Below are 23,680 nucleotides of genomic sequence, written 5' to 3'. Positions count from 1 at the left end.
CCTAAATGCTTGCATTATCTTTAGTCTATGCCGGCAACTTTCCTTGGCATCTGGCATAGAATATTTAAGTTCTTAGTCTGTACACATTGGGCCAACGCATTGGTGCGTTCTCGTGCGTTTGTGTTTGCGGTGTGTGTGTCACAGATGGCGCCAAAGGTGTGTGCGTGTGTAATTAAACGGCGCAAAGCAGCGTACTTGCGACCGACGACTAGTGGTCGTACGATCTGTACGCCAAATTTAAATCAGTCAGGCATTTACTTTCTTCTTTTATATAATTCAAATTATAAATCTTAAGAATGAAATGGCAAATACATTAATTTTATTCTCTCTGGTTATTGGCTCAGTTGCTTTTGAGTGTATTTGTTATAAAAAACTACAAATCTTTACTTTTCAAAATATAAGTATGGATGAGTATACAGGTGGTAAATAGTAACTACATACAGAATTTAATGACCCAACTTCGCTGATAAACATAAACTACAGACATAATATCAGTCTTGTTCTCGTAAAGCTCGTATGTACGTACTCTATCGCGCGCTAAATGTTGGCGGTTTGCAGTTTCAATCACAAAGTATAGTACACAGTGCGGGAATGATTCTCTGGGACAAAGTGCTATGTGTGTAGACTGTAGAATCAAGTCAGATCATAGAGAAACGAAAAACTTTGGTGCCAACATAACAGATATCGGACATTTGTCAGATATCATTCAAAAATCAATTCCGCGGGAAATAAATGGAAAATTTAAAAAATTTAGCTCTAGCTACATATTTGAAGTATATTTTAGAAAAAAGTTATAATAAATAATGGATATTGGAAAGCTGTTTATGAAAATTAAAAGCGTGGATGATTATGTTGATGTTACGAAGAATGTTATAAGGACTTTTAAGAAGTCGAAACTGCAGTTGAACATGACGACTGTTCTTTCGCTGAAAAAAGCTCGTTATTTTGAAATTCAGGTATTGATTATTTTTACCCATCCGTGATTTATCATTGTCTTTCTGTCTGCAAAAACTGTTTTAAACTGAAACTTGTATTTTTTTGTTTTTAGTACTTCAACAAGTTTAATGAACATGGTGCTGCGTTTGTTATTATTGAGCGGCTTTTGGAAGTGGCGCGGTCGAAAACTTGGGGTTTGCTTGGTAAAGAGCTGGTGGGGCTGCTGCAGCACTGGCTGGATGCTACTAGGAAACAGCTTATCATAATGAACTCAGACTGGTGGTCATTCATGACTTTCCTCCTGAAGATTGTAAAGGTATCTAATTGCTGAGATAAGTCACTGACTGACAAACTATCGCCCAACCTTTTCTTTACTTTTTTTAAATTTATGTATGCCACTTTCAGGAACTCAGGCTCAAAGACCCCGCCCTTCCAGATTTACTTGTAGAGAGCACAGCAGAACCTCTCTTAGATTTAGCTACAAGGAGTGAACTGGATGTTTTGCAACAACTGGAGATCTTGTACTGCTTGAACTTGTGCTGTGCTGACTCCAGCAGGGAAGTGAGGTTTGCCACAAGACATCTGGTGGAGAATTATTTGTAAGTTTTTTATTTATCTATTTTTTTTCCTTCTGTCGAGAATTGGTTTTCAAAATATGGTTCTAAGGCATCTCCTGCAGAAAGCATACTGATGATATAAGTACCTACAGGTACAGAAAAGCTTGACACTTGATTTATTAATTTTACATTATTAATCTTAAGAAAGAAATGGAAAAATACATTAAAGTTATTTACAAGTGAATAGTTTGAATTTACATATAACATATTAATAATTTTGACTATATTACTGGTTATTTGTTCATCAGTTTTTGAGTGTTAGAAAAAGCTACAAATCTTTCCTCTATAAAATATAAGTATGGATGAGTGTAAAGTTACACACAAAAATTAGTGTCCCAACTTCACTGATAAATATAAAACTCTCACCTATTCCAGCGTAAAGCTATCATCCCTCCTAGCCAAGACTGGACATGTACCAACCCAGTACTACATGTTGGAGACCCTGCTCCGCTGGCTGCTGCCAAGACAGAACTCGTGTGTGAGGCGCGCCGCCGCTGCTAAATGGTTTCCCGACGGCTTGTACAGCAGGGAAGCTGCCGATATCTTCCTGGAGCGACCTTGGCTCAACTTCTTTCAGGTAGAAATTGTAGTCTCGTTGTGGCAAAGAAAAAACATAATGTATGCCAGCTGCACCTCTTCTTGAGATGATTGATTAAGGTACTAGGTACCATAAGCAACTGCTGTCTGATCTCCGATTACGGTTAACAGGCAACCAGCGTCTTGGATTGGACTATAGTTGGACATTGAGATTTTATTTCTTAATTAATAGGATACAATTGCTACTTGACTACATATATAAATAATAAATAAATAGTAAATATATGTATAGGTGACAAATTACACAAATTGAGTTAGCCCTGTAATAAGTTCGAGATTTGTGTTACAAGAGATACTAACTCAACGATACTATTTATTATGATAAATATTTGAGTCATTTTCAAAATAGATGTACCGTAACACAATATAAACACAAAAGAACAGTCCGATTTTGTTACACAAAAGATAAACTGTTCCACAAAGGAATTTGTAAGGGTCCGTACATAGGTATAATTATGTGGTTGGAAAAAAAGCATCAAAATAATTATCTGATCTTTATTAAAAAAAAAGGTACACATACCATCCATCCATAGCCAAATCACTTACAAAACATTTTTTTTTATCTGACAAAAGATTTAAGCGAAAATAATGTTCATGAACATAAAAAGTCAAATAACTTTGTTTAAATGAAAGTAAATTATTAAAATAAAACAAAAGTCAAACTTAAAAAACTTTGTCCAAACGAGAATAAACAATATCTTATTAAAATTAATAAAAAGTCAAATAACTTTGCTTTGTTTAAATGAAAGTAAATTATTAAAATAAAACAAAAGTCAAACTTAAAAAACTTTGTCCAAAAGAAAGTAAACAATATCTTATTAAAATAAATCAAAAGTCAAACTTAAAAAACTTTGTCCAAAAGAAAGTAAACAATATCTTATTAAAATAAATCAAAAGTCAAACTTAAAAAACTTTGTCCAAAAGAAAGTAAACAATATCTTATTAAAATAAATCAAAAGTTAAACTTATAAAACTTTGACTGAACATAATATTTGTGCATATCAAAAATTTAAATTAAGTATTAAAAGTCTTAATCAAAATAAATGCGATCACTGTCTTCTGATAACATATCGACGGTTGAAAGGCTAATTGTGTCAAGCGACATTTTTCGCGATATTGAGTTATATACATATTTGGAATCTGCGAATTTTTCTCCATCGTTTGGGCTCACTCTCATATTTTTCTGAGCATTTTTTTGGCGCTTGACACAACCGCAAAAAAGGGTCTCATTTTGGCGGTCATTGATCTAAACGACAAAGATTTGGGTAAATTTGTGGATCTGCCACTTAAACCTTTTTGACTTTTATCATAATTTTTGTGTCAAGGCGTATGGATTACATTGCATCATACTATTTTGAAAATCAGAGGCGATTGCGCCAATTTGCCTTTTCGCTTTTTATAGGATATGGTCGCTTGACCCATTTTGATTTCTAAGATAATATTGAAGTACGTCGCTTAGCCGTTTTTGTTTTCCACCGCCCCACACACGCATGTCGTTTGACACATTTTGTTGCACGATGTAGGTAGTTATCGTGTTGTGTGCGCTACCGAGGCATGTTTCGCTCGCACTCACGCGCGTCTGCGGCGTCAGTCAAACGCCGGCGGTTAACGAAGTTGTACATACATACATACATAAAATCACGCCTCTTTCCCGGAGGGGTAGGCAGAGACTACCTCTTTCCACTTGTCACGATCTCTGCATACTTCCTTCGCTTCATCCACATTCATAACTCTCTTCATGCATGCTCCTTTATATTTCTGTAACTACATCTTTCAAATCACAACATTTCCTTACCACGCTGTTCCTTATCCGGTCATTCAATTTCACACCCATCATACTCCTTAACGCTCTCATTTCCACTGCATTTATTCTGCTTTCGTGCTTCTTTTGCCATACCCAACTTTCACTCCCATACATTAATGTCGGAACCAACACGCCCCTATGCACAGCCAGTCGAGCCTTTTTGGATAGTTTCTGACTGCTCATAAAGGCATGCAAAGCTCCATTCACCATGTTTCCTGCGTTCACTCTCCTTTCAATATCACTAACACACTTGCCATCTGATGTAAACTTTGATCCTAGATATACAAACTCTTTCACATGCTCAACTTTTTCTCCTCCAATCAAAATATTACATGCTGTCATTTCTTTCTACATACATACATACATACAATCACGCCTCTTTCCCGGAGGGGTAAGCAGAGACTACCTGTTTCCACTTGCCACGATCTCTGCATACTTTCTTCGCTTTATCCACATTCATAACTCTCTTCATGCATGCTCGGGGGTTTCGGGTACTTTTGCCCTGACCCTTTACCAGGACGTCCTTAATTTGATCAAGATACGTTCGTCTAGGTCTTCCCCCTCCGACCTTTTCCTCCACACTCTCTTTGTATATCTGCTTAGTGAACCTGTTTTCATTTATCCTCTCCACATGACCGAACCATCTCAACATACCCTTTTCTATTCCTGTCAATACTTCTTCTTTCACATCACAACATTCCCTTATCACGCTGTTCCTTATCCGGTCACTCAATTTCACACCCTTCATACTCCTTAACGCTCTCATTTCCACTGCATTTATTCTGCTTTCGTGCTTCTTTTGCCATACCCAACTTTCACTCCCAAACATTAATGTCGGGACCAACACGCCCCTATGCACAGCCATCCGAGCCTTTTTGGATAGTTTCTGACTGCTCATAAAGGCATGCAAAGCTCCATTCACCATGTTCCCCGCGTTCACTCTCCTTTCAATATCACTATTACACTTGCCATCTGATGTAAACTTTAATCCTAGATATACAAACTCTTTCACTTGCTCAACTTTTTCTCCTCCAATCAAAATATTACATGCTGTCATTTCTTTCTCCATTTCAAAAACCAGTGTTTTAGTTTTACTTACGTTCCCTCTCATTCCGTTCTCTTTTAAAGCTTCATGCATACAGTTTACCATCTGCTGTAACTCCTCCGCTGATGACGCCAGTATAACCTGATCGTCGGCATAGAGCAGACATTTGACGAGTAACTCATTCATCCTTAATCCACTTTCAGATTCTTTCAAATCTGTCAAACAACTATCCATAAATAGGTTGAACAGCCACGGTGACGCAACACATCCTTGCGTAACGCCTTTCTCAATCTTAAACCACTTAGTGTGCGCTCCGTTTATCCTGACACAAGCACTCGAATCCTCATATAAGGATTTCTTTTTTGTTTTATTTAAAAATAACCGTTATTTAATTCCTAAAAAATTATTGTATTGATGACAAGAACCTAAAGTCATGATCACCTTTCTATTGGCATGCCGTTTGTTTCAATTGCTCAATTTTCTTTTTGTATTATTTTGTCTTTTAAACTGAAATATCAATTTAGTGTTGAAAATTACATGGCATTTAAATCATTTTCAATTATTTTGTATTACATGGGATGGGCGCTTGAACCATTTTGCTGTCCAGTTATTTGTTCACTTCAAGCATTTGACTCATTTTGCTGTCAAGTTATTTGTTCATTTCAAGCATTTAACTCATTTTGCCTTTCCCTGGAAAAGTGTCATTTTGATGTAAGCGCCATAAAATTACTGAAATATTGCTAAATAGTAACAGAAATAATGGTTTTACGTACTTTTTAACCTTATAAATATACTGTATTAATTTTATCAAAATCGGTCAAGCCATTTTTTAACAGCGAATTTTTTTCCAAAAATTAAAACTTTAAACCGCTTTTTCTCAGCTTTCACAAAATGGCGCTTACCACAATTAGCCTTTCAACCGTCGATATAGTAATTTGAAACTGAACTTAAATGGACATTTTTTACAATATTTGCAGCCGGGAGTGTATCTCTGTCAATTTTTTTTGGGGGTACGAATTTAAGCTGAGGTTTTTTTTACAGTTTTTAAGAAAAATATTGTATACTTTATTTCAGGTCTGAGTTCGACGTTTTCAATAAATCCTATATAATATGTCCATCCCTTTTTTTCATAATATCTAACCAACACACTATCATTTTTATTGTAGTTTATAAAATTTTCTAATTCTTGTACTTTGGTTTCTTTTTCAGTTTTAGTTATATTTTCAGTCTCATTGTCTCTTTTAGCATAGTCTTTATTTTCTGATTCAGTCTCATTTTCTCTTCTTTTATCCTTGTTCGAGTAGTATTTTTCTGATTGTTTTTCTTCTATCACTACTTTTCCCTCTTCTATATTTTCTGATTCAGTCTCATTTTCTCTTCTTTTATCCTTGTTCAAATAGTATTTTTCTGGTTGTTTTTCTTCTATCACTACTTTTCCCTCTTCTATTATGGTCTCTTCAGTATCATCACTTTTTAGTTCTACTTCCGTACCTATTGTGGCCCCTTCTATTTCTGCCTTCTTTTCTTTTATCGCATTAGCATTATTAGTAATATTGTCATCTGCTGCATTTTCCATATCTTTTAACACTTTCTTATTTTCTTCGGCTGCACTCTCATTTCTAATATCTTGGAATCTTGATTGAATATTTGTGTTTGTTCCGAAACTTGTAGCTAGTTGATGTTTTATAGAAATGTCTATTTTGTCGACGTTATTAAGCCTAAATGGGCCGTAATTTTTTAAATCGAAATATCTGACATTTTCTGGAGTATTTCTTATATCAGATAAGAGGGTAATTTTCTTATTACTACTCTTAATTAGGTTTGTTGTCTTACTTTCTTCTAAAATATTTTCTTTGTCACCTGTTTTACTGTTTTCTGACTTGCACTCTTCTTCAACCTTCCAATCACTATCTTCGGATTCAGCATAAGTTACATCAGAATCAACGCTTGTATCACTGTCTGCTCTTGCTAATCGTTTCTTTTTTGTAATGCGTCTTCTTTTGATTGTCGTTCTTTCCGTTTCCGTTATATTTCTATTATATTTTCTCTTCTTATTCTTAATAATCAAGTTATGCTCTTTTAAGTCAAAACAATCACATAATGCTTCTTTACAGAAACAAGCCAGTTTTCTATATTTTATTGTATCGTCCTCGTCTGTTGTAATCACTTGATGTATAGTCATTGTGTTTGGAACAGGGATCAATTCTCTTGTACCAAATTCTTGTTTTACAGTTTGTATATTTTCTTCCGATATGTAAAAGAAAGCAATTTTCGACTGACCCTTTATTAGAGTGTCGTAGGCAGTTTGTGCATTGATAATGTCTTCACCGTGTGCAACTTTTTTGTCTAATGTCCGTTTTACTGCACCGCCTATCCCATCTGCTGCCCCTTTGCCGTGGGCAGATTCAAAGAATGACCAAGTAGAATTTTCAAAACCCATTTTTTTAATCATAATTGAATGTAGATAAAAATTGCCTTTCTGGCGATACTGGGTGGTGGGCCCATCGGAAAAAAAGTGTATTGTAGTCACATTCGTTATAATTTTTTTTATCTGTTCTAAAATAGGTGTCAGATGAGCCCAAATAGCTGAGGGTTCGTGATTATTTGAAGGTGAAATAGTGCAAAATGATTTTTCTTGTAAGCCCAGCTCGTTTTTGTAATAAATGACTCCAGTATGTAATGTAAACTGTTGTTTAGAACCGGCAAAATGTGTTGCTTGTACCTCTTCATTTAATTTGCAAAGATAATTTTCAGAGAAATCGCAATGTATAATGCACTGATTTTCAGTTAGTGTTTCTTTACATCTTTTATACATTTGGTATGCATGATAAATGTTGAAAAAGTGTTTTTTGAATATGAGAAGTTGTTCCGAAAATGTCTGTATCAAAGTTTCTAACGTACCTTGTACCATTTCTTTAGAAGTCTTCTTTGTAGTCTTGGTTTCAGTTTCCTGGTCAGTACTTTTTATTTTAGTGTATTCATGTTTCTTTGTAACCCAGCTGTACCAAAACACAGTCATATCTTTATTTTTTTGTGACTCATCAAATGAAATAATCTTATCTTTACATCTATCGCATTCATTATACATACACTTCTCATTGAACTTGTCACATACAATTTCTGAAACCAACTGTTCCAAATCGTCTGTTTCAAGAAGTCCGAGTATTTTTAGTTTCTGCGCTAGAAATGACAAATTTGCATGTTTGACACATGCACATGTGTTTCTTTGGGAACTCTTAGGATCCAAAATATAAAACGGCTTGTATCTGGTGAAAGTTGTATATGAAACCGAACCACCTTCCTCTTTATACTTTTTATGTAATTTATCTAGTGAATCTAGTAGATATCTTCTTTGTTTTTTATTTTTCTTACATGTTATAGTCTCTTTTTTTCCTGCTGTAATTCTGCTGTTATCGTCCCTTTCTAAAAATAATTGTATCTCGTTCATCCTTCTCCTTTTCTTCTGAAGTTGTGTTTGTCTTTGTCTGAGTCTACCTTTTAATCCGAAGCAAGAATGGCCGAGTTTAGTCTTTAATTTGTACTTTCTTACTAATTCGTTGTCAACCACATTCTTTAAAACCTTTTTCTCGGGTTTTTTTTCTGCTTTATTGTACTGATTATTCAACGATTCTTTCAAAACATATCCTTCAAGTATCACCTTTTTTACTTTTTTTTTTCTCTGGAGTAGGTATATTTGGCACTGTTTCTTCCAAAAATTTTTCTGTTTTTGAACATGGTGTTGTTGCTTCTTTATTTTTCGTAGTGATATTTTTGTCTAAATTTTCGCAAAACTGTAAGTCCTCTTCTAATTTGTCTATGGATTTTTTTAAATTTTCAATTTTTACTTTGTAGCGAGATATAGCTCTTCTTTGTTTTTTTATAACTCTAGCCATCTTTTGAACTTTGTCTTTTAATACTGAATTTTCTTTTGATAAAATATATCGAACTTTACGTTTTTCTTTTTGAGTCGTTTCAGCAGTGTTGGTTGGTTTGCTAGTGGATGGTTCACCATTTCTTTTCTGCTTTTGCTCTCGCCATTTTTTTCGTTTTTCATTCTGCAAATAATCTGAAAATTGGTTAATCGGTTTATATTTTCTCTTGGTCCTCTCAGCATTCTCTTTTTTCAATTTTTCTAATTTATCGGGATTTTCGCGTTTTAATTTTTCTCTGTATTTTTTTTGGCGTTCGGCTGGAGTCATCGGAGGCATTTTTCGGTACCTATAGAGCAAACACACCAATACTTATCATTTTTTTTTAAATTAAAATACTATAGTTGAACAAAAAAAATGTCATAAATATCTGAAAGGATAATTAATAATATTTACCAAAGATACCTAATACCTACTCAAAATAAAATTGATCAAGCAGCATAATAAATAGGCAACCATACCTATTTTTAAAAAATATTTTATAATTTTACTTATTCAAGATATTACAAAGTGCAGATATAGATACACCCTTATCCTTTGTGTAACGTTACACATGTTACACAAAAGATTGTGTAACGCTTGAACGTCACACAAAAGAACAATTTCCAGTGGTGTCAACATAACCTTCAAAAAATTTATAAAGAAAAATCTTACTAATATAATTGTTTCATAGTTTTATTCTTATTGTACAAAACCAAACAACATAATTCAAAAAGATTTTTGCGGAATTTACTATTTACTTACCAGAAAAGTCCACGTTAAACAAGAGAATTTTTTGTTGACAAATCTCGAGCACACCATGATTCTTAACCTCAAAGTGAAATGACCGGCCGCACTGTCATTTGGTCAAGTTGGTAGTACCGTACAGTATTGCCATACTAAAATTTATTATGAGTGCGTTCAAAATCAATTAAATAGCCATAATATTTCAGTTACACATAAGAATTACACAAAAGAAATAAATTGGAGACATTTAATTAAAAACCAATAAATCGCCTATGCATTATCTTTTACTAATAACAATCGGTTTTGCGTAAAACAATATTTTCACCTATTCTACTATGAGCTAAATACAATTAGATTTAAAACATAAAATACCAAATTATTAGTTTGAATTAGAGGGAGTGTGTGGGCGACAAAAAAATATTGTATGAAAGGCATTAAATTACGTCTTAATTTTATTACTAATTTAGAAATTATTTATAAATCTAGTGTTATAAAAGTGATAAACGTTTAAATAATAGTTATAAGAAGCACATAAAATAGAATTAATCATATAAATCCAACATTAAAATAGTAAATATTCAAGGAGACAGATTTTGTTTAGTGTATGTACAACTATTTTGCAAATGACTCATTTATAAAGATAAACATCCAAGACCCAGGCCAATCAGAAAAAGTTATTTTCTCATCATGCCCTGGCCGGGATTCGAACCCGGGACCTCCGGCGTCACAGACAAGCGCCCTACCGCTGGGCCACAGAGGCTATTATAGATCATTTAAGAGTAGAATAAAAGCGAAACTACATAGTATCACATCTTCCGTCTGGCTTTAGTTCCAGTTGCATCTTCACCACTCTGGAGAGGAGCCCGGGATATGCCTTAGACCTCGGATCCTGGATTGGGTGAGTCAGGTTTTTACGCGAAGCGACTCCCGTCTGATCTACGCAACTTTGCTGGGGACCCTCCATTAGTACCTACCTACTCAGTATCACTCAATACAAAATATACTTACTTATTTAAGAATAGAATGGAATAGATTTATTTTCAAAATTGGATACAGGGTATCACTTATTGACGTCACGTTAACTTAAATCTAATTATACCTACTACCGCTTCCAAAGCGCACGTGTAGAAGAAGCAGCGGAACAAACTACACTGCAGCATTTTCATCGGACGTCAATTTACAAATATAGATCTCTTAAATCTAAATCGTGACGAATTGTCTACATTAAAAAACATGAATAACATAACATGAATATATTATCAAAAATATTTATTTCTAAATGCTTGTTTTTAATTAAAGTTTTCTGGTATACTTGTTTAAAGGATGCTCGCGACTTTCTGAACGCCCAAAACAAAACGCACGGTCCAGCCACTTCGGCCGTCTACCATCAGATGACGATCGGAGCCTTGACTATGGAGGTAAAGACCTTATTGGTCCTCAATTTATCTCGTAATATTCTTCCTCTTGGCTTTAATCCCGGGTTCATTCCAACTGATCCTGGGTTGGGTGAGTCATGTTTTTTTTACGAAGCGACTTCCGTCAGATCTTTGCAACCTTTTCAGGGAACCTAAGTTATATTGGATTGTGGTTACACAGTCAGTTTCCTGAATGTGCAGGTTTCCCCTCACCATAAGAGTATCTTATTTAGGTATATTAGATACTCAGAGTCCTATACACAGCATACAGCCACGTCTATATCCTCGCGGGATAGACTGGACAGAGCCTACAATCTTGAAGAGACTGAAACGCCACGTCCAGCTTAAAGATGGAATTGAGATTAAAATAGTGACGTTGCTAGCCCATCGCTTATAAGAATAATCCCAAGTTTATAAGCCTATCCCTCAGTCGCCTTTTACGACATCCATGGGAAGATATGAACTGCCACACGGCAAGCCTCCTCGTACGCGCGCATTCCTTTCGCATTATAGCCGGGCACCTATTTTATTTCTACCACCGGCGTTCCTGAGAAATAACAATAATAGCTGGAAAAGCGGTCAAATTAGAGAATGGCTTTGACCCTTTCGGCCGCCGCCCGAGGCAACTAAGTTTCGCAACCAGTTGTTAAAAAGGAAATTTATTATTATTTTTCGCTACAATTCAAAGAACTAATCGGTGTAACTGTATCAAATAGCAGGTACCCATCGACGCATCTCTTCCTACCAAAACATCTAGTACACCCAATCATGTAAATTTTTGCCAACTAAAAATCTTAACTATTAAAAAAAAAAGAACTAAGCGGTTTCACACTGCATGTAAGATACTATTATGAGTCAGGTTTGTTATTGTAAGTTTGAGAGGTCAGTGGTCACTGACTCATGTGTTAGTATCTTGTTATGTAATTATGGTGATTAGTGGAACGAATTTAGGGTCAATGTGATTATAATTTAGGGGGTCAATATCTTGTGTTGATCTTTTTTTGCGTAAGTAGGATTTGAATAAGTAGAAGAGTGAGAAGTTCAGCTTATTGGACTTTATGGGTTCCGTATCATGCAAACCTACATTTTATCCACGTTAGTAATAAAGACAACAGATTTGTATATTTGTAAAGAATAAACTCAAAAACTACTGTACCGATTATGATGATATACTTATAAAATAGACATTGAATAGAACTTCAGGAAGAACATAGGCTGCTCGGCGTCCTCTAGTTATATGTATATATGACTAGCTTATGCGCGGAGCTTTGCTCTTCAGAGGATTTCCAGTAAAAAAGTGGCTGAGTAGGTACCTATGTCTCTCGAAAGTTTATTCTATACTAGAGGCCCCCCGCGACTTCGTCCGCATGGAAACCCTATCAATCCCGCGGGAACTCTGGGATAAAAAGTAGCCTATGTGTTATTCTGGGTCTTCAGCTACCTACATACCAAATTTCATGGTAATCGGTTCAGTAGTTTTTGCGTGAAAGAGTAACAAACATCCATACATCCATACAAACTTTCGCCTTTATAATAGTAGTAGGATCTGTGCAAATTTTGATGACAATCTGTCTAGTAGCTTTGAGTTTATTCGTTAAAATTACAATTCTTTTCTATTTATTAATAGCGTGTGGATGTAGATTTATGAACAAGAGTCGCCTACGTAAAGCGGAAAATCGGGAATCCCACGGGAATAGCGGGGAAATCCTCTCTTAGGTGCAATAGTATATTCAAATAAAAATTTTTTACCTCTTTAAAACTCAATTCACTTTTACTATTTGAAACTCAGTTCTAAAAGTAAATCATACAGCTGAACGTGAAATTTAAAACTTTTAGCTATGTTTACCCCATTAGGGATAAGACGTGATTATATACAGTACCCGGTTGACCGAGCTTTGCCAGAGATGGCGCTGATATAGTTTCTTAAAACGCGGTTTTTAAAATGTTTATATATCTTGGGAACCGATCTTTTCTCGAACCTAGGACCTTGATAAATCGATTCCTTGAGCCAAAAAGCCCCTAATCTGTAACTTTCATGAAAATCGTTGGAGCCGTTTCCGAGATCGTGATTATATACATATATACAAGAATTGCTCGTTTAAATATATTAGAAATTTGATGTATGTAAATAATAGCCATTTACATAGTCACGTCGGTACATCGACGGTCAGTCAATCTAAGTTCCTAAGTAATACAAACTAGTAAGGCTTTATTTTCAGTGCTCACCAAAACGCGACTCCTGGCTGGACATCAACCCAGCTACCAGCAGCATCACGGTCATGCTGGATCCCAGAATGATGGAGGCCCTGGGACTGGCGGCGGCCAACATGCAGACCCTTATTGTGAAAGAGGATGGGGTACTTAGCGCTAAACTTGCAAAGTAAGGATTTTAAACATAGACTAACGTTTATGTCACAGATTTTTGGTAATTTTGATCATGGTGTAAGATGTGTAAGCACATAATATGCTGAATAACTAGCTTTCGCCCGCGGCTCTGCCAGCCTGAAAAATAAAGTACCCTGTGTATATCCTACTAATATTATAAATGCGAATGTTTGTATGTCAGTATGGAAGTTTGTTACTCTTTCACGCAAAACCTACTGAACCGATTACGATGAAATTAGGTATGTAGGTAGCTGAAGACTTAGAATAAAACATACTTTTTATCCCGGAGTTCCCGCGGGATTGATTGTTACGTTATGAGAGGGGTTTAGTAGTAGTATATATGTATATACATACTTAGGAGTAATCACTGAACAAAACTTTATAAAATTTTGCATATTTCATCCAAAAATAAAGTTCGGTTGAGTGGTTATGACTTAAAAGGCAGACACACAAACAATAATTTTTGACATTTTGGAATAACGTCGTCAAATTTAATATTGGTTTTCACCTAAAAAATATTTTTTTACAGGAAAACTTCAGACATTACTATGTCAATAAAAAACATACTGAACCGAACTTCATGAAATTTTGCATATTTCATCCGAAATTTCATAAAGTTCATTTCAGTGGTTATGAGAGGGGTTTAGTAGTAGTATATATGTATATACATACTTAGGAGTAATCACTGAACAAAACTTTATAAAATTTTGCATATTTCATCCAAAAATAAAGTTCGGTTGAGTGGTTATGACTTAAAAGGCAGACACACAAACAATAATTTTTGACATTTTGGAATAACGTCGTCAAATTTAATATTGGTTTTCACCTAAAAAATATTTTTTTACAGGAAAACTTCAGACATTACTATGTCAATAAAAAACATACTGAACCGAACTTCATGAAATTTTGCATATTTCATCCGAAATTTCATAAAGTTCATTTCAGTGGTTATGAGAGGGGTTTAGTAGTAGTATATATGTATATACATACTTAGGAGTAATCACTGAACAAAACTTTATAAAATTTTGCATATTTCATCCAAAAATAAAGTTCGGTTGAGTGGTTATGACTTAAAAGGCAGACACACAAACAATGATTTTTGACATTTTGGAATAACGTCGTCAAATTTAATATTGGTTTTCACCTAAAAAATATTTTTTTACAGGGAAACTTCAGACATTACTATGTCAATAAAAACATACTGAACCGAACTTCATGAAATTTTGCATAATTTCATCCGAAATTTCATAAAGTTCATTTCAGTGGTTATGACTTAAAAGGCAGATACAAAAACAATAATTTTTGACATTTTGGAATAACGTCGTTAAATTTAATATTGATTTTCACCTAAATAATATTTTTTTTACAGGGAATCTTCAGATATTACTTTGTCAATAAAAACATACTGAACCGAACTTCATGAAATTTTGCATAATTTCATCCGAAATTTCATAAAGTTCATTTCAGTGGTTATGACTTAAAAGGCAGACAAAAACAATAATTTTTTACATTTTGGAATAACGTCGTCAAATTTAATATTGATTTTCACCTAAAAAATTAAATTTTTACAGGGAAACTTCAGACATTACTTTGTCAATAAAAACATCACAGCCGCTACTAGTGCACCCTTCAGGTGAATCAGTGGGCGATGGTGGGGATGTGCAGTTAGTTGTCAGCAAACGGAACGATCTCAACAGGTTCGACACAGCGCTGAGAGAAATTTTTGGTGATAAATATGAGGTAAGAAATGAGATATAAGTATGTATAATTCATTAATTTTTATTGAAATTACAACATAAAATTGCATACGCCTTGTGTTAATACAAGTATTCAAACTATTAATTATATTAAAATAAAAACTCTTTAAATTGTGTAGTCGCCCTGTAAATCGTTTGCCCACGGCAACGTGCCCAGAAGGCTGGTTGCATTGCCAAATAATATATACATAGATATAAATAACAGGTTATAATGAGATTTAGATTAATAAAATATATAATATATTAATAATATTAACACAATTAAAAAAATTAAAACCTATTTTAACACTTTGCGAAGACTACTTATGTATATACCTAGAGGAAACCAGTGTCCATAGATCAGGAGTGGGATAAGTTTGATTTTCATGTTGCCTTGGCCGGGATTCGAACCCGGGACCTTGTGTCACAAAGGTAAATATTTATAAATGTATTTTATATTGTTCAGGTACTGATAGATTTCGAAGAGTTGACAACATCACCACGTGATTTGAACAAGAAAATTATCAGTAGCTCGGTGAGTTAGTGTTTTTAATTTTTTTTGATATTGAATGGCTTTGTTAAAACCAGTAGGACAAGTATTGCATGACGCAGTTTTATCGTGCGATATTAAATTATCGTTGTTCCGCTTTTTATTATGGCGGGAAACGGGACAGCGATAGTTTGAGCGCGATAAAATTTTTTGTTGTATATGTGGGTAGTTTTGAAGACACGAAATGTCATAAGTTTTAGTTTAGGATAATTTTGTTATTATTTATTATTATGTCGGATTGTTGAGAGGTTAAACCTTCTGAAATTTTCATTGTATTTTTTTTATTTTTTTTTTATTATTAGGAGGAAGACACTAGATTTTCACACCCTGTGCGTCCGGCGCGACGTAAGGCTTCAGGTGAGTTTTTAATTTCCTAGGCATTTACCCGTAGTTTGGATACCGTAGGGAATTCAAACAAACAAACTTACCTAAGTACTTTCGCATTAATAACATTAGTTAGATAAGAGAGATAAAGCGATTTTGATGAGAGGTTTAGTTTTTTTCAGTTCAGATAACAGTCGTTCTCGAATAATAATCTAATGAATTCAATAATCTTAGTTATTGGATTGGATTCTGATACACTGTTAAAATGCAATAGTTCACACATTAAGATGGCGAGATTTTTTTTAATCGAAAGAATATTATTGAAGTTGTATTGTAAAATATTGTTGATTGCTAATTTGTTAGACGATGCTCTTACATCGTGAGGGAACCTGCACATTCAGGCGTCTGGATGTGTAACCGTGATTCAATATGGATAAGGTTACGCTGCGAAAGATGCGGAGGTTAGACCAGAGCCGAATCGATTTCTGTAAAAACGAACCTTATTAAATCCAGGATCGTAGTCATTGGCGCACCCCGGGCTCCTCTCCATAGAGGTGAGAACGCATGGTGATGGTATTCTTCTTCTTCCGATTGCTGCTCACCACTCTGCGGAGGATCCCGGGGTATGCCATTGACCATGAATTCAGGATTAGATGATAGTATTCTTAAATATTATTGTTTCCCCTCAGGGTACGTGATAAAGTCCGCCTCCACATTGAAGTCGCCATCCACCACGTCTACCACGTCGTTAGCTTTGGTAAGCAAATACTCAAATAATTTCAGGTGCCTTCACAGTTTTCTTCCAGTCAACCACTGGAAGCAATCCCGCCTTTGTGCATTATTATTTTTGTCATACTATGTTTTTTGTAACTCTTTTATATGTACAATAAAGTTCATACATACCGATAGAGCCAACAGTCTTGTAAAGACTGATAGGCCACGTTCAGCTGTTTGAATAAATAGTGGAAACAAAGTTGCAAACAAACCAATAAACCGTGAGAATTTTGAGAAGAAGAAATTTCTGTATTACCTACACCTGAAGGTTTTGTCTAATTCTGTGCCAAATACCTGTCCCATAGTTTTTGATTCTATAAGTTACAACGTAAATTTATCTGATAAACAATTGAAAATAACATTTGACTCGTTGAAGGGTCAAAATTACCGACGTTTTGTATTTCGTGTTTGCTATTTCATTACTGTCTAAAATGTATTAAATTTTGTCATGTTTTTAGCTTCACGACAGATTAGAGGCTCTTCCAAAATTCAAATATAATAAAGATCCATTAAAAGTTGCAGCCTTACCCGATTTATCTATTGTTAGCGAAATAACAGAAATTAACGATAGTCAGAGTGTAGTTAGTACAACAAGCAGTTATCGATCTTATGGGATTGGATATAAAAACCTTAGAAAATCTGATAAAAAGTCGCAAAGTGACGGGGAGAAATATAAATCTTCAAAAAAGTATATATCACCTATCGTTGAAGTCAAAGAACACAATCCCTCTTGCCTTTTAGTAGCTACAGTTGGTACGAATGAGTCAGTTATTAATGACACTATAGAGTCTTTATCTAAAAATAAAGATTATGAGGCAGATAACATCGTCGACTTACTTTTAAAAGAAGCTTTAAAAAACAAAGACGATAAGTTAGATAGCGGTATTAATACTGGTGAAAACAAAAAAAGCCAGGATTTAAGAGAAAGTGATACTATTGATAATACACCAAATGTAGATGATAATAAATTAGCAAATGATAAAAAACTGAACATATGTAAAGATGATACGTCCGAGGAGCCTAATGAAATAGTTGAAACTCAATATGAGTATGTTAGTGTTAGAAAGAAGATTTTGATTGATAAACACAAAGCGATTGAAGAAGATATCCAGAAAGGTATAGACGCTAATGAGATGCACACATTTGATGAGGAAGCTGTAGAAAAGTTCTTCTCCGAGCACATTGCAGAAAATACATCTGGCGGTATCGTAGTGAGTCCTTCTTTAGCTAGAAAAATAAATGAATCCAGCTCAGAAGCAAGTGATCATTTCCAAGATTGTTTAGTTGAAAATGATTTCCCAAATGTCCAAGACATACAGGATGTAGAAATAATTGATTGTTTGAATAATATTATCGATAAAGTTTGTCAAGATTTTGAGAAGTGTGCAGAAATTCTCGAAGGGGGATACACAGAAACGGATGTAATAAAACACATGGATACTAAAAAAGATAAAGAAAATATTCCAAGTGACGATCTTAATATAATTGAAAATAAAATAGATATAGAAACTCCAAAGAAAAAATCTAAACAGCGGAAGGTTATTAAATTGAAATTTAAAACAAAAAAGACTATTAACAAAACTCGTTCTCAAATACAAAGCAAATTAGATTTACCACGAAAGATGTCCCCTATACTTGAAAATAAAGACAGCATAGAACCAGAAAACATTCAAAATAAAAATAGAGTATCGCAAATAATTGCAAGCAAAAACAACAAGACAGAAAAGAGCCACCTGGATGAAAACATTCCTGTGGAAGCAGCGCATGCACATCCTAAAAAAAATGTACTGACAAGTCCAGAAATAAATAATATATCTCCTAAGAGTAGTGACCTTAATACGCCTCTGATTCGTAGACGGCGTAAGTTATACTCTCCAAAAGATGAACATGTTAAAAATGATAAGGCTAAAAATCAAGTACTAGAAGTTACAAATTTGCAGGAAGATGATGGAGCAGTCTTTAAGTCCAAATATAAAAAGAGTCCGTACGAAGCTACCTGTTACAAAGATATCGAACAGGCACGAAAAAAGAATATTCGCCTACCGAGATCTAAGAAGTCTAAACCTAAAGGACGAAATAGATCACCATCTCCAAGGACCAAAAAGATGAATGAACTTTTCGACAATTTAAAAACAAATGTTGAGCAACACGATGATATCATTCTTGCTGATAAGAAATTGGTCGAAAGAGAATTAGCTATTTACAATTTTACCAGCGATAGCGAAGATGAGGACTTTAAGAAGAAAAAGGTTGAAATAAAAAAGCGCATTAGTTCAACTACAAATGCGAGTGGTGATTCAACTGTGTCTCGACACGGACGCCTAATCAACAAAGTTAATTATTCAGAAAAATCATCAGATGAGGCATTAAAAAAGACGAAAAAGAAGAATGTTGTTAGACGTAAAAAAGTAAGACAGCCAAGACCACATAATTTAGCCGATCAGAAAATGAGGGAGGCTCAGCAAGAAGATCTGGACACTTCTTTGGTTTTAAAAAATGAGACTGAAATAGTAAAAGAACCAGACCCTATTTTAAAAGCACCCGCTGTAATGGAAGTTATCGGAAGTGAAATGGATGATTCGGTTAAGGTGGAATCGCGTCTTAAGAAAAACGCAAAGAAAAAGCCAAAAATGGGAACTACTAAAAAAGAAATGTCTAAACTTGATGAGAAAAGAGATAATGATGATAGAACTTTGAGCCCCCTCCCTGGATTGATAATAGAAAAAGTGCCGCCTCGTAAAGATGATCCTAATGATTCTGTATCTATTCAAGTTTTTGATAAATTGAAAAAAATATATCAAGGAACTTCCGACATTATTGATGAGTCCAATACTACACAAAATCTGCTTTTAGATATGGATAAAGTTGATTTTAATATTTCTAACGGTGTAGACAGAATGTCTCCTGATATTTCACAAATTATAGTAAATAATACTAAAGATGTTGAGCCCACGCCTCGACGAAACAATGCAATATTATTTGATGCAGATGATATAATTGAAGTCTGTAATTTCGATGAAAACGAAAGACAAGATGACAGCAAAAAAAATGATAAAGTTAGTATTTCCATTTCTGATGTTCCATCTGAAAAGTCTATAGCTACTGTAGGTAAATCCCCAATAACTGCTCACGGTAATATAAACGAAAAACCACCTGATAATGGTCAACTCAAGAAAAGAGTACGATCCAGGAATCTGGATATAGAAGACATGGAATTGGATACTTCTATAACAGATTACTATATAAAACTGAGAGAAGAAATAAACAAACCAATAAATTCCAGTACAAGTAGCTCTGGGAAACTTGATATGATGAAGAATTGGACAGAAAATGCTTCACGAACTTCGCCCGTCGTACAAGTGCAGAAATCGACTCATGATGTGTCTAAAATACTGGCAGTAAAAGAATCTAGTGAGACGAAAATTGAGAAGATTTCAGCAAATCGCTCTCAAAAACCGGTTTCCCCCGTAGTTGTTTTGAACAGATACGATATATCTAAATCTTCACCAAACAGCTCGCGAAAATGTATTTCACCCGTTGTGTCCTTGTCTAAAATGTCTTACGACGACATTTCAAAATGGCTACCATCCAGACGAAGTTCATACGATTCGTCCGCACGTTCATCTGAAAAATCTAGAATTGATGACAAAAATAAAGATATGAATGAGGCGTTAGAAAACTCTGTATTTTTACGCCCAAAGTCTAACGTTCAAGTTAAAGAAACTAAGAGTAGAGATAACCTTTCAGATCTTAATTCTATTAATAAAATATCCGAGGAAGATAAATCTTCTGAAAAAACTAAAAAACATATAACTGAAGCAAAAGAGTCTGGTGGAAAATGTATCAAACTACATTATAATCTACGATCAGCGCCTAAATCGATTTCGTCAATAAAACGAGTAGACTTAAATCTGGATTGTAATAAAAGTAATCATAATAGTACAACTTATCGCAAATCTTCAATATCGCCTATTAAAATCTTCGATGACTTATTAAAAGATTACAATGTACCAGCAGTTGAGAAAGATATAAAAAAACATAACGAACAGATTGAAATTAAAAGTCCTGTACTAAAAACTCCAAAGAAATTGAGGAAATCAGCTCTAAGCATAAGTTATGGGTCGAACATTAGTTCATCGACAAGAGTTGACGGGAAGACTTCAAGAGGTACTTTTAAGAGGAAGTCGGAAAGTCCTGTGAGAGGGTACGGGAAAAAGAGAACGGTAGTTCTTACTGAGAGCGGGCCAAGTGCATCTAGCATCGACGAATGGTTTAGGAAGAGTGCGCCGGTCAGCGCAGGTACCAGTTTAATTTTATTATGTATTATACTAGCGACCCTGCGGCGACGGCCTCTATGGCGCAGCGGTAGTGCGCTTGTCTGTGACACCGGAGGTCCCTGATTCGAATCCCGGCTAGGGCGTGATGACAAACGTATTTTGTCTGATTGGCCTGAGTCTTGGATGTTTATATATATAAGTATCTCGTAACACATGTCTCGAAGTTACTTTGTGACTTAATCTGTCCCGTATATATTTATTTCTTTATACACTCCTAGATAGTTTTTGTAAACATACTCGTATATGTACATACAGGGCTCCTCTCGGGGCGCAACCGAGACAATCGCCAATAGGATTTTTGATGAAAGAAGATGCGCATAAAAATTACTTAAAATCATGCAGTGTATACCTTATTTAGGTTTTGATCAAATTTCGGCCTTAAAACTATCAATTTTAAATTCATTTTTCAGCAAAAAGTTTAAGCGAGTCGTATGGAGACAGTCTACAAAATATATTGGAGAGATTGGACACCACACTTGCTGAGATTCACCAGACAACCAATAACAAGTAAGTATTGTAATCATAAATGTTTGTTACGCTTTCACGCCTAAACCACTGAACCGATTTTGATTTTTCGGTACACAAATACTAAGAGTTGGCCCTCAGGAAGAACATAGGCTACTTTTGAAAAGGGGGGAGAATGGGTTAAAAGACGAAAGACTGATAGAGAAGTTATACGGCGAATGAAGTCGTGGGAAACAAGAATAATCGTCGTTATAAAATATTAAAGTATGAAAATTTTATATTTAAACATTCTAACTTCTGAATCTAAAGTCAACTTTAAATAGGTTGTATTGTAAATGGGTACATATATTTTATATACAGGGTGACTTTTAATTCAACTGCATACATTTAACTGTTAAGTGTACTCATCTAAAGGATCAAAATCCACGATCCTAAATACGTAATATCACCCCGGCCGGCGGAAAAGCGACGCGTAAGATTCAGAGGTCAAACACACAATTCATTCAGCTGAGCGATCTCGACTACTCTGTACTTTACTTGATCTTGATACTAGAAAAATAATTTATTTTTCAGACATTTATTTACATGTTTAGTTTTAATTTCTTTTTGTAGTATTGGTCTTTAATAAAGCGTGTGACGTAGTTTTTGAGGGGTTTTTACATGTGAAAATGATTACGTTTTTAATTTAAATAAAAATAGGCTCAAACGGCTCAGAAGAATGGGTATAGTCTATGTTTAAAAGGATGCAGTTGTTTTAAATGTCACCCTGTATATATTTATAAAATATTTGTGTTTCAGTTTCGTCCACCTGTTTGTGGAAGCGCAGCGCCACCTGTCTGAAGTAAAGAGCGAGCGACGCCGCGCGCTTAAACTAGTCGCGGGTGAAGTTCTGAAGGAGGTCGTGGAAGTGATGGATAAGAAGTTTGCTGACTTGGAGAAAAGGTACGTTATTACGTATATTATATAGAAACCCGTATATTGTATAGTAAGCAGTGACAAAAAAAAATAGGACCACTATCTCTTTCCCATAGATGTCGTAAAAGGCGACTAAACTTAGGATTCTTCTTAGGCGATGGGCTAGCAACCAGTCAATATTTAAATCTCAATTCTATCATTCAGCCAAACAGCCGAACGTGGCCTATCAGTCTTTTCAAGATTGTTGACTCTGTCTACCCCGCGAGGGATAAAGCCGTCACTATATGTATCTATATTTGTTTATACAAAACAAAATTGCAGGAACCAAGAAATGGATTCAGAATTTATGGAACAGCTGAAGAGTCGCGCGACCGAGTTCATACGGCAGGATTGTAAGAAGAAACGCGTCATGGTAGCTCTCCTACAGGAGGACATCCGGGCTGTGGCCAACCAAACCCGTGGTCAGAGTGGTCATTGAGGTAGAAATAGAGTTTTTTTTTTTCTTATATGTACGTGGTCAGAGTGGTCAGTGAGATAGAAATAGGGAGAATTTTTTTTCTTTAAATTCATATTAGTTTCCAATGCCAACTCAAAACAAAAATATCGGAAATCATTGTTCTTTCTAGCTCACATAAGGTAAATTGTAATGAGGCATTTTTTTCGTACCCCTCGGTCGTTTTCATGTAAAACTAATTATATAGAAATTAAAACGTGCCATTACTTGACACTAGTACAGTACCATGCTATGCAAATTTTAGCGCAATCGAGGAGCTTGTGCGTATTGAGTTCAATCACGTCCATAAGGTTAGTTCGTTGAAGAAGACTAAATATACCTTTTTGAAACCATTATGCCCATTGCAATTTGCTGCTGCAAAACCATTAATTCGACGAGAAAATGATTATTTTGTTTGTTAAGTATTTAACACGATGTAAATTTTATTTTATGTTATTTTTTATGTGTATAAAGTTAGCTGCTCTAAAACGGCAACGCTAATTTAAGCATGAAAAAAACGTTATTTTGTATGTTAAACTATTTATTTTTGTTATTTTCTTATAAAACAAAGTAGTTTATTTTATTTATGTTGTCATGAGTAATTATAATTTTAATGATAAGTATAAGTCAAA

The 23,680-nt window shown here is 34.7% G+C and overlaps 2 protein-coding genes across 2 annotated transcripts; one reads left to right on the top strand and one right to left on the bottom strand.

Moving 5' to 3' along the window:
* The first annotated feature begins 803 nt into the window (after positions 1–803).
* On the top strand, positions 804–23,466 carry LOC106135801 (uncharacterized). The gene is made up of 14 exons (XM_060951154.1): positions 804–956; positions 1,049–1,252; positions 1,342–1,535; positions 1,929–2,130; positions 10,977–11,072; positions 13,289–13,449; positions 15,026–15,194; positions 15,657–15,725; positions 16,043–16,097; positions 16,754–16,821; positions 17,297–21,137; positions 21,586–21,682; positions 22,439–22,582; positions 22,877–23,466. The coding sequence occupies exons 1-14, from the start codon at positions 804–806 to the stop codon at positions 23,031–23,033; spliced, it is 5,610 nt and encodes a 1,869-aa protein (XP_060807137.1). The 3' UTR covers positions 23,034–23,466.
* On the bottom strand, positions 5,617–10,266 carry LOC132903280 (uncharacterized). The gene is made up of 2 exons (XM_060951153.1): positions 9,673–10,266; positions 5,617–9,217 (listed from the first exon to the last, which is right to left on the bottom strand). Exon 2 carries the CDS (start codon positions 8,445–8,447, stop codon positions 6,018–6,020), a length of 2,430 nt encoding a protein of 809 aa, XP_060807136.1. The 5' UTR covers positions 8,448–9,217; positions 9,673–10,266; the 3' UTR covers positions 5,617–6,017.
* Positions 23,467–23,680: the final 214 nt, after the last annotated feature.

Source organism: Amyelois transitella, chromosome 24 (assembly GCF_032362555.1).
Source record: "Amyelois transitella isolate CPQ chromosome 24, ilAmyTran1.1, whole genome shotgun sequence".
Lineage (NCBI taxonomy): Eukaryota > Metazoa > Arthropoda > Insecta > Lepidoptera > Pyralidae > Amyelois > Amyelois transitella.
This window is presented reverse-complemented; position numbering and strand designations above follow the sequence as displayed.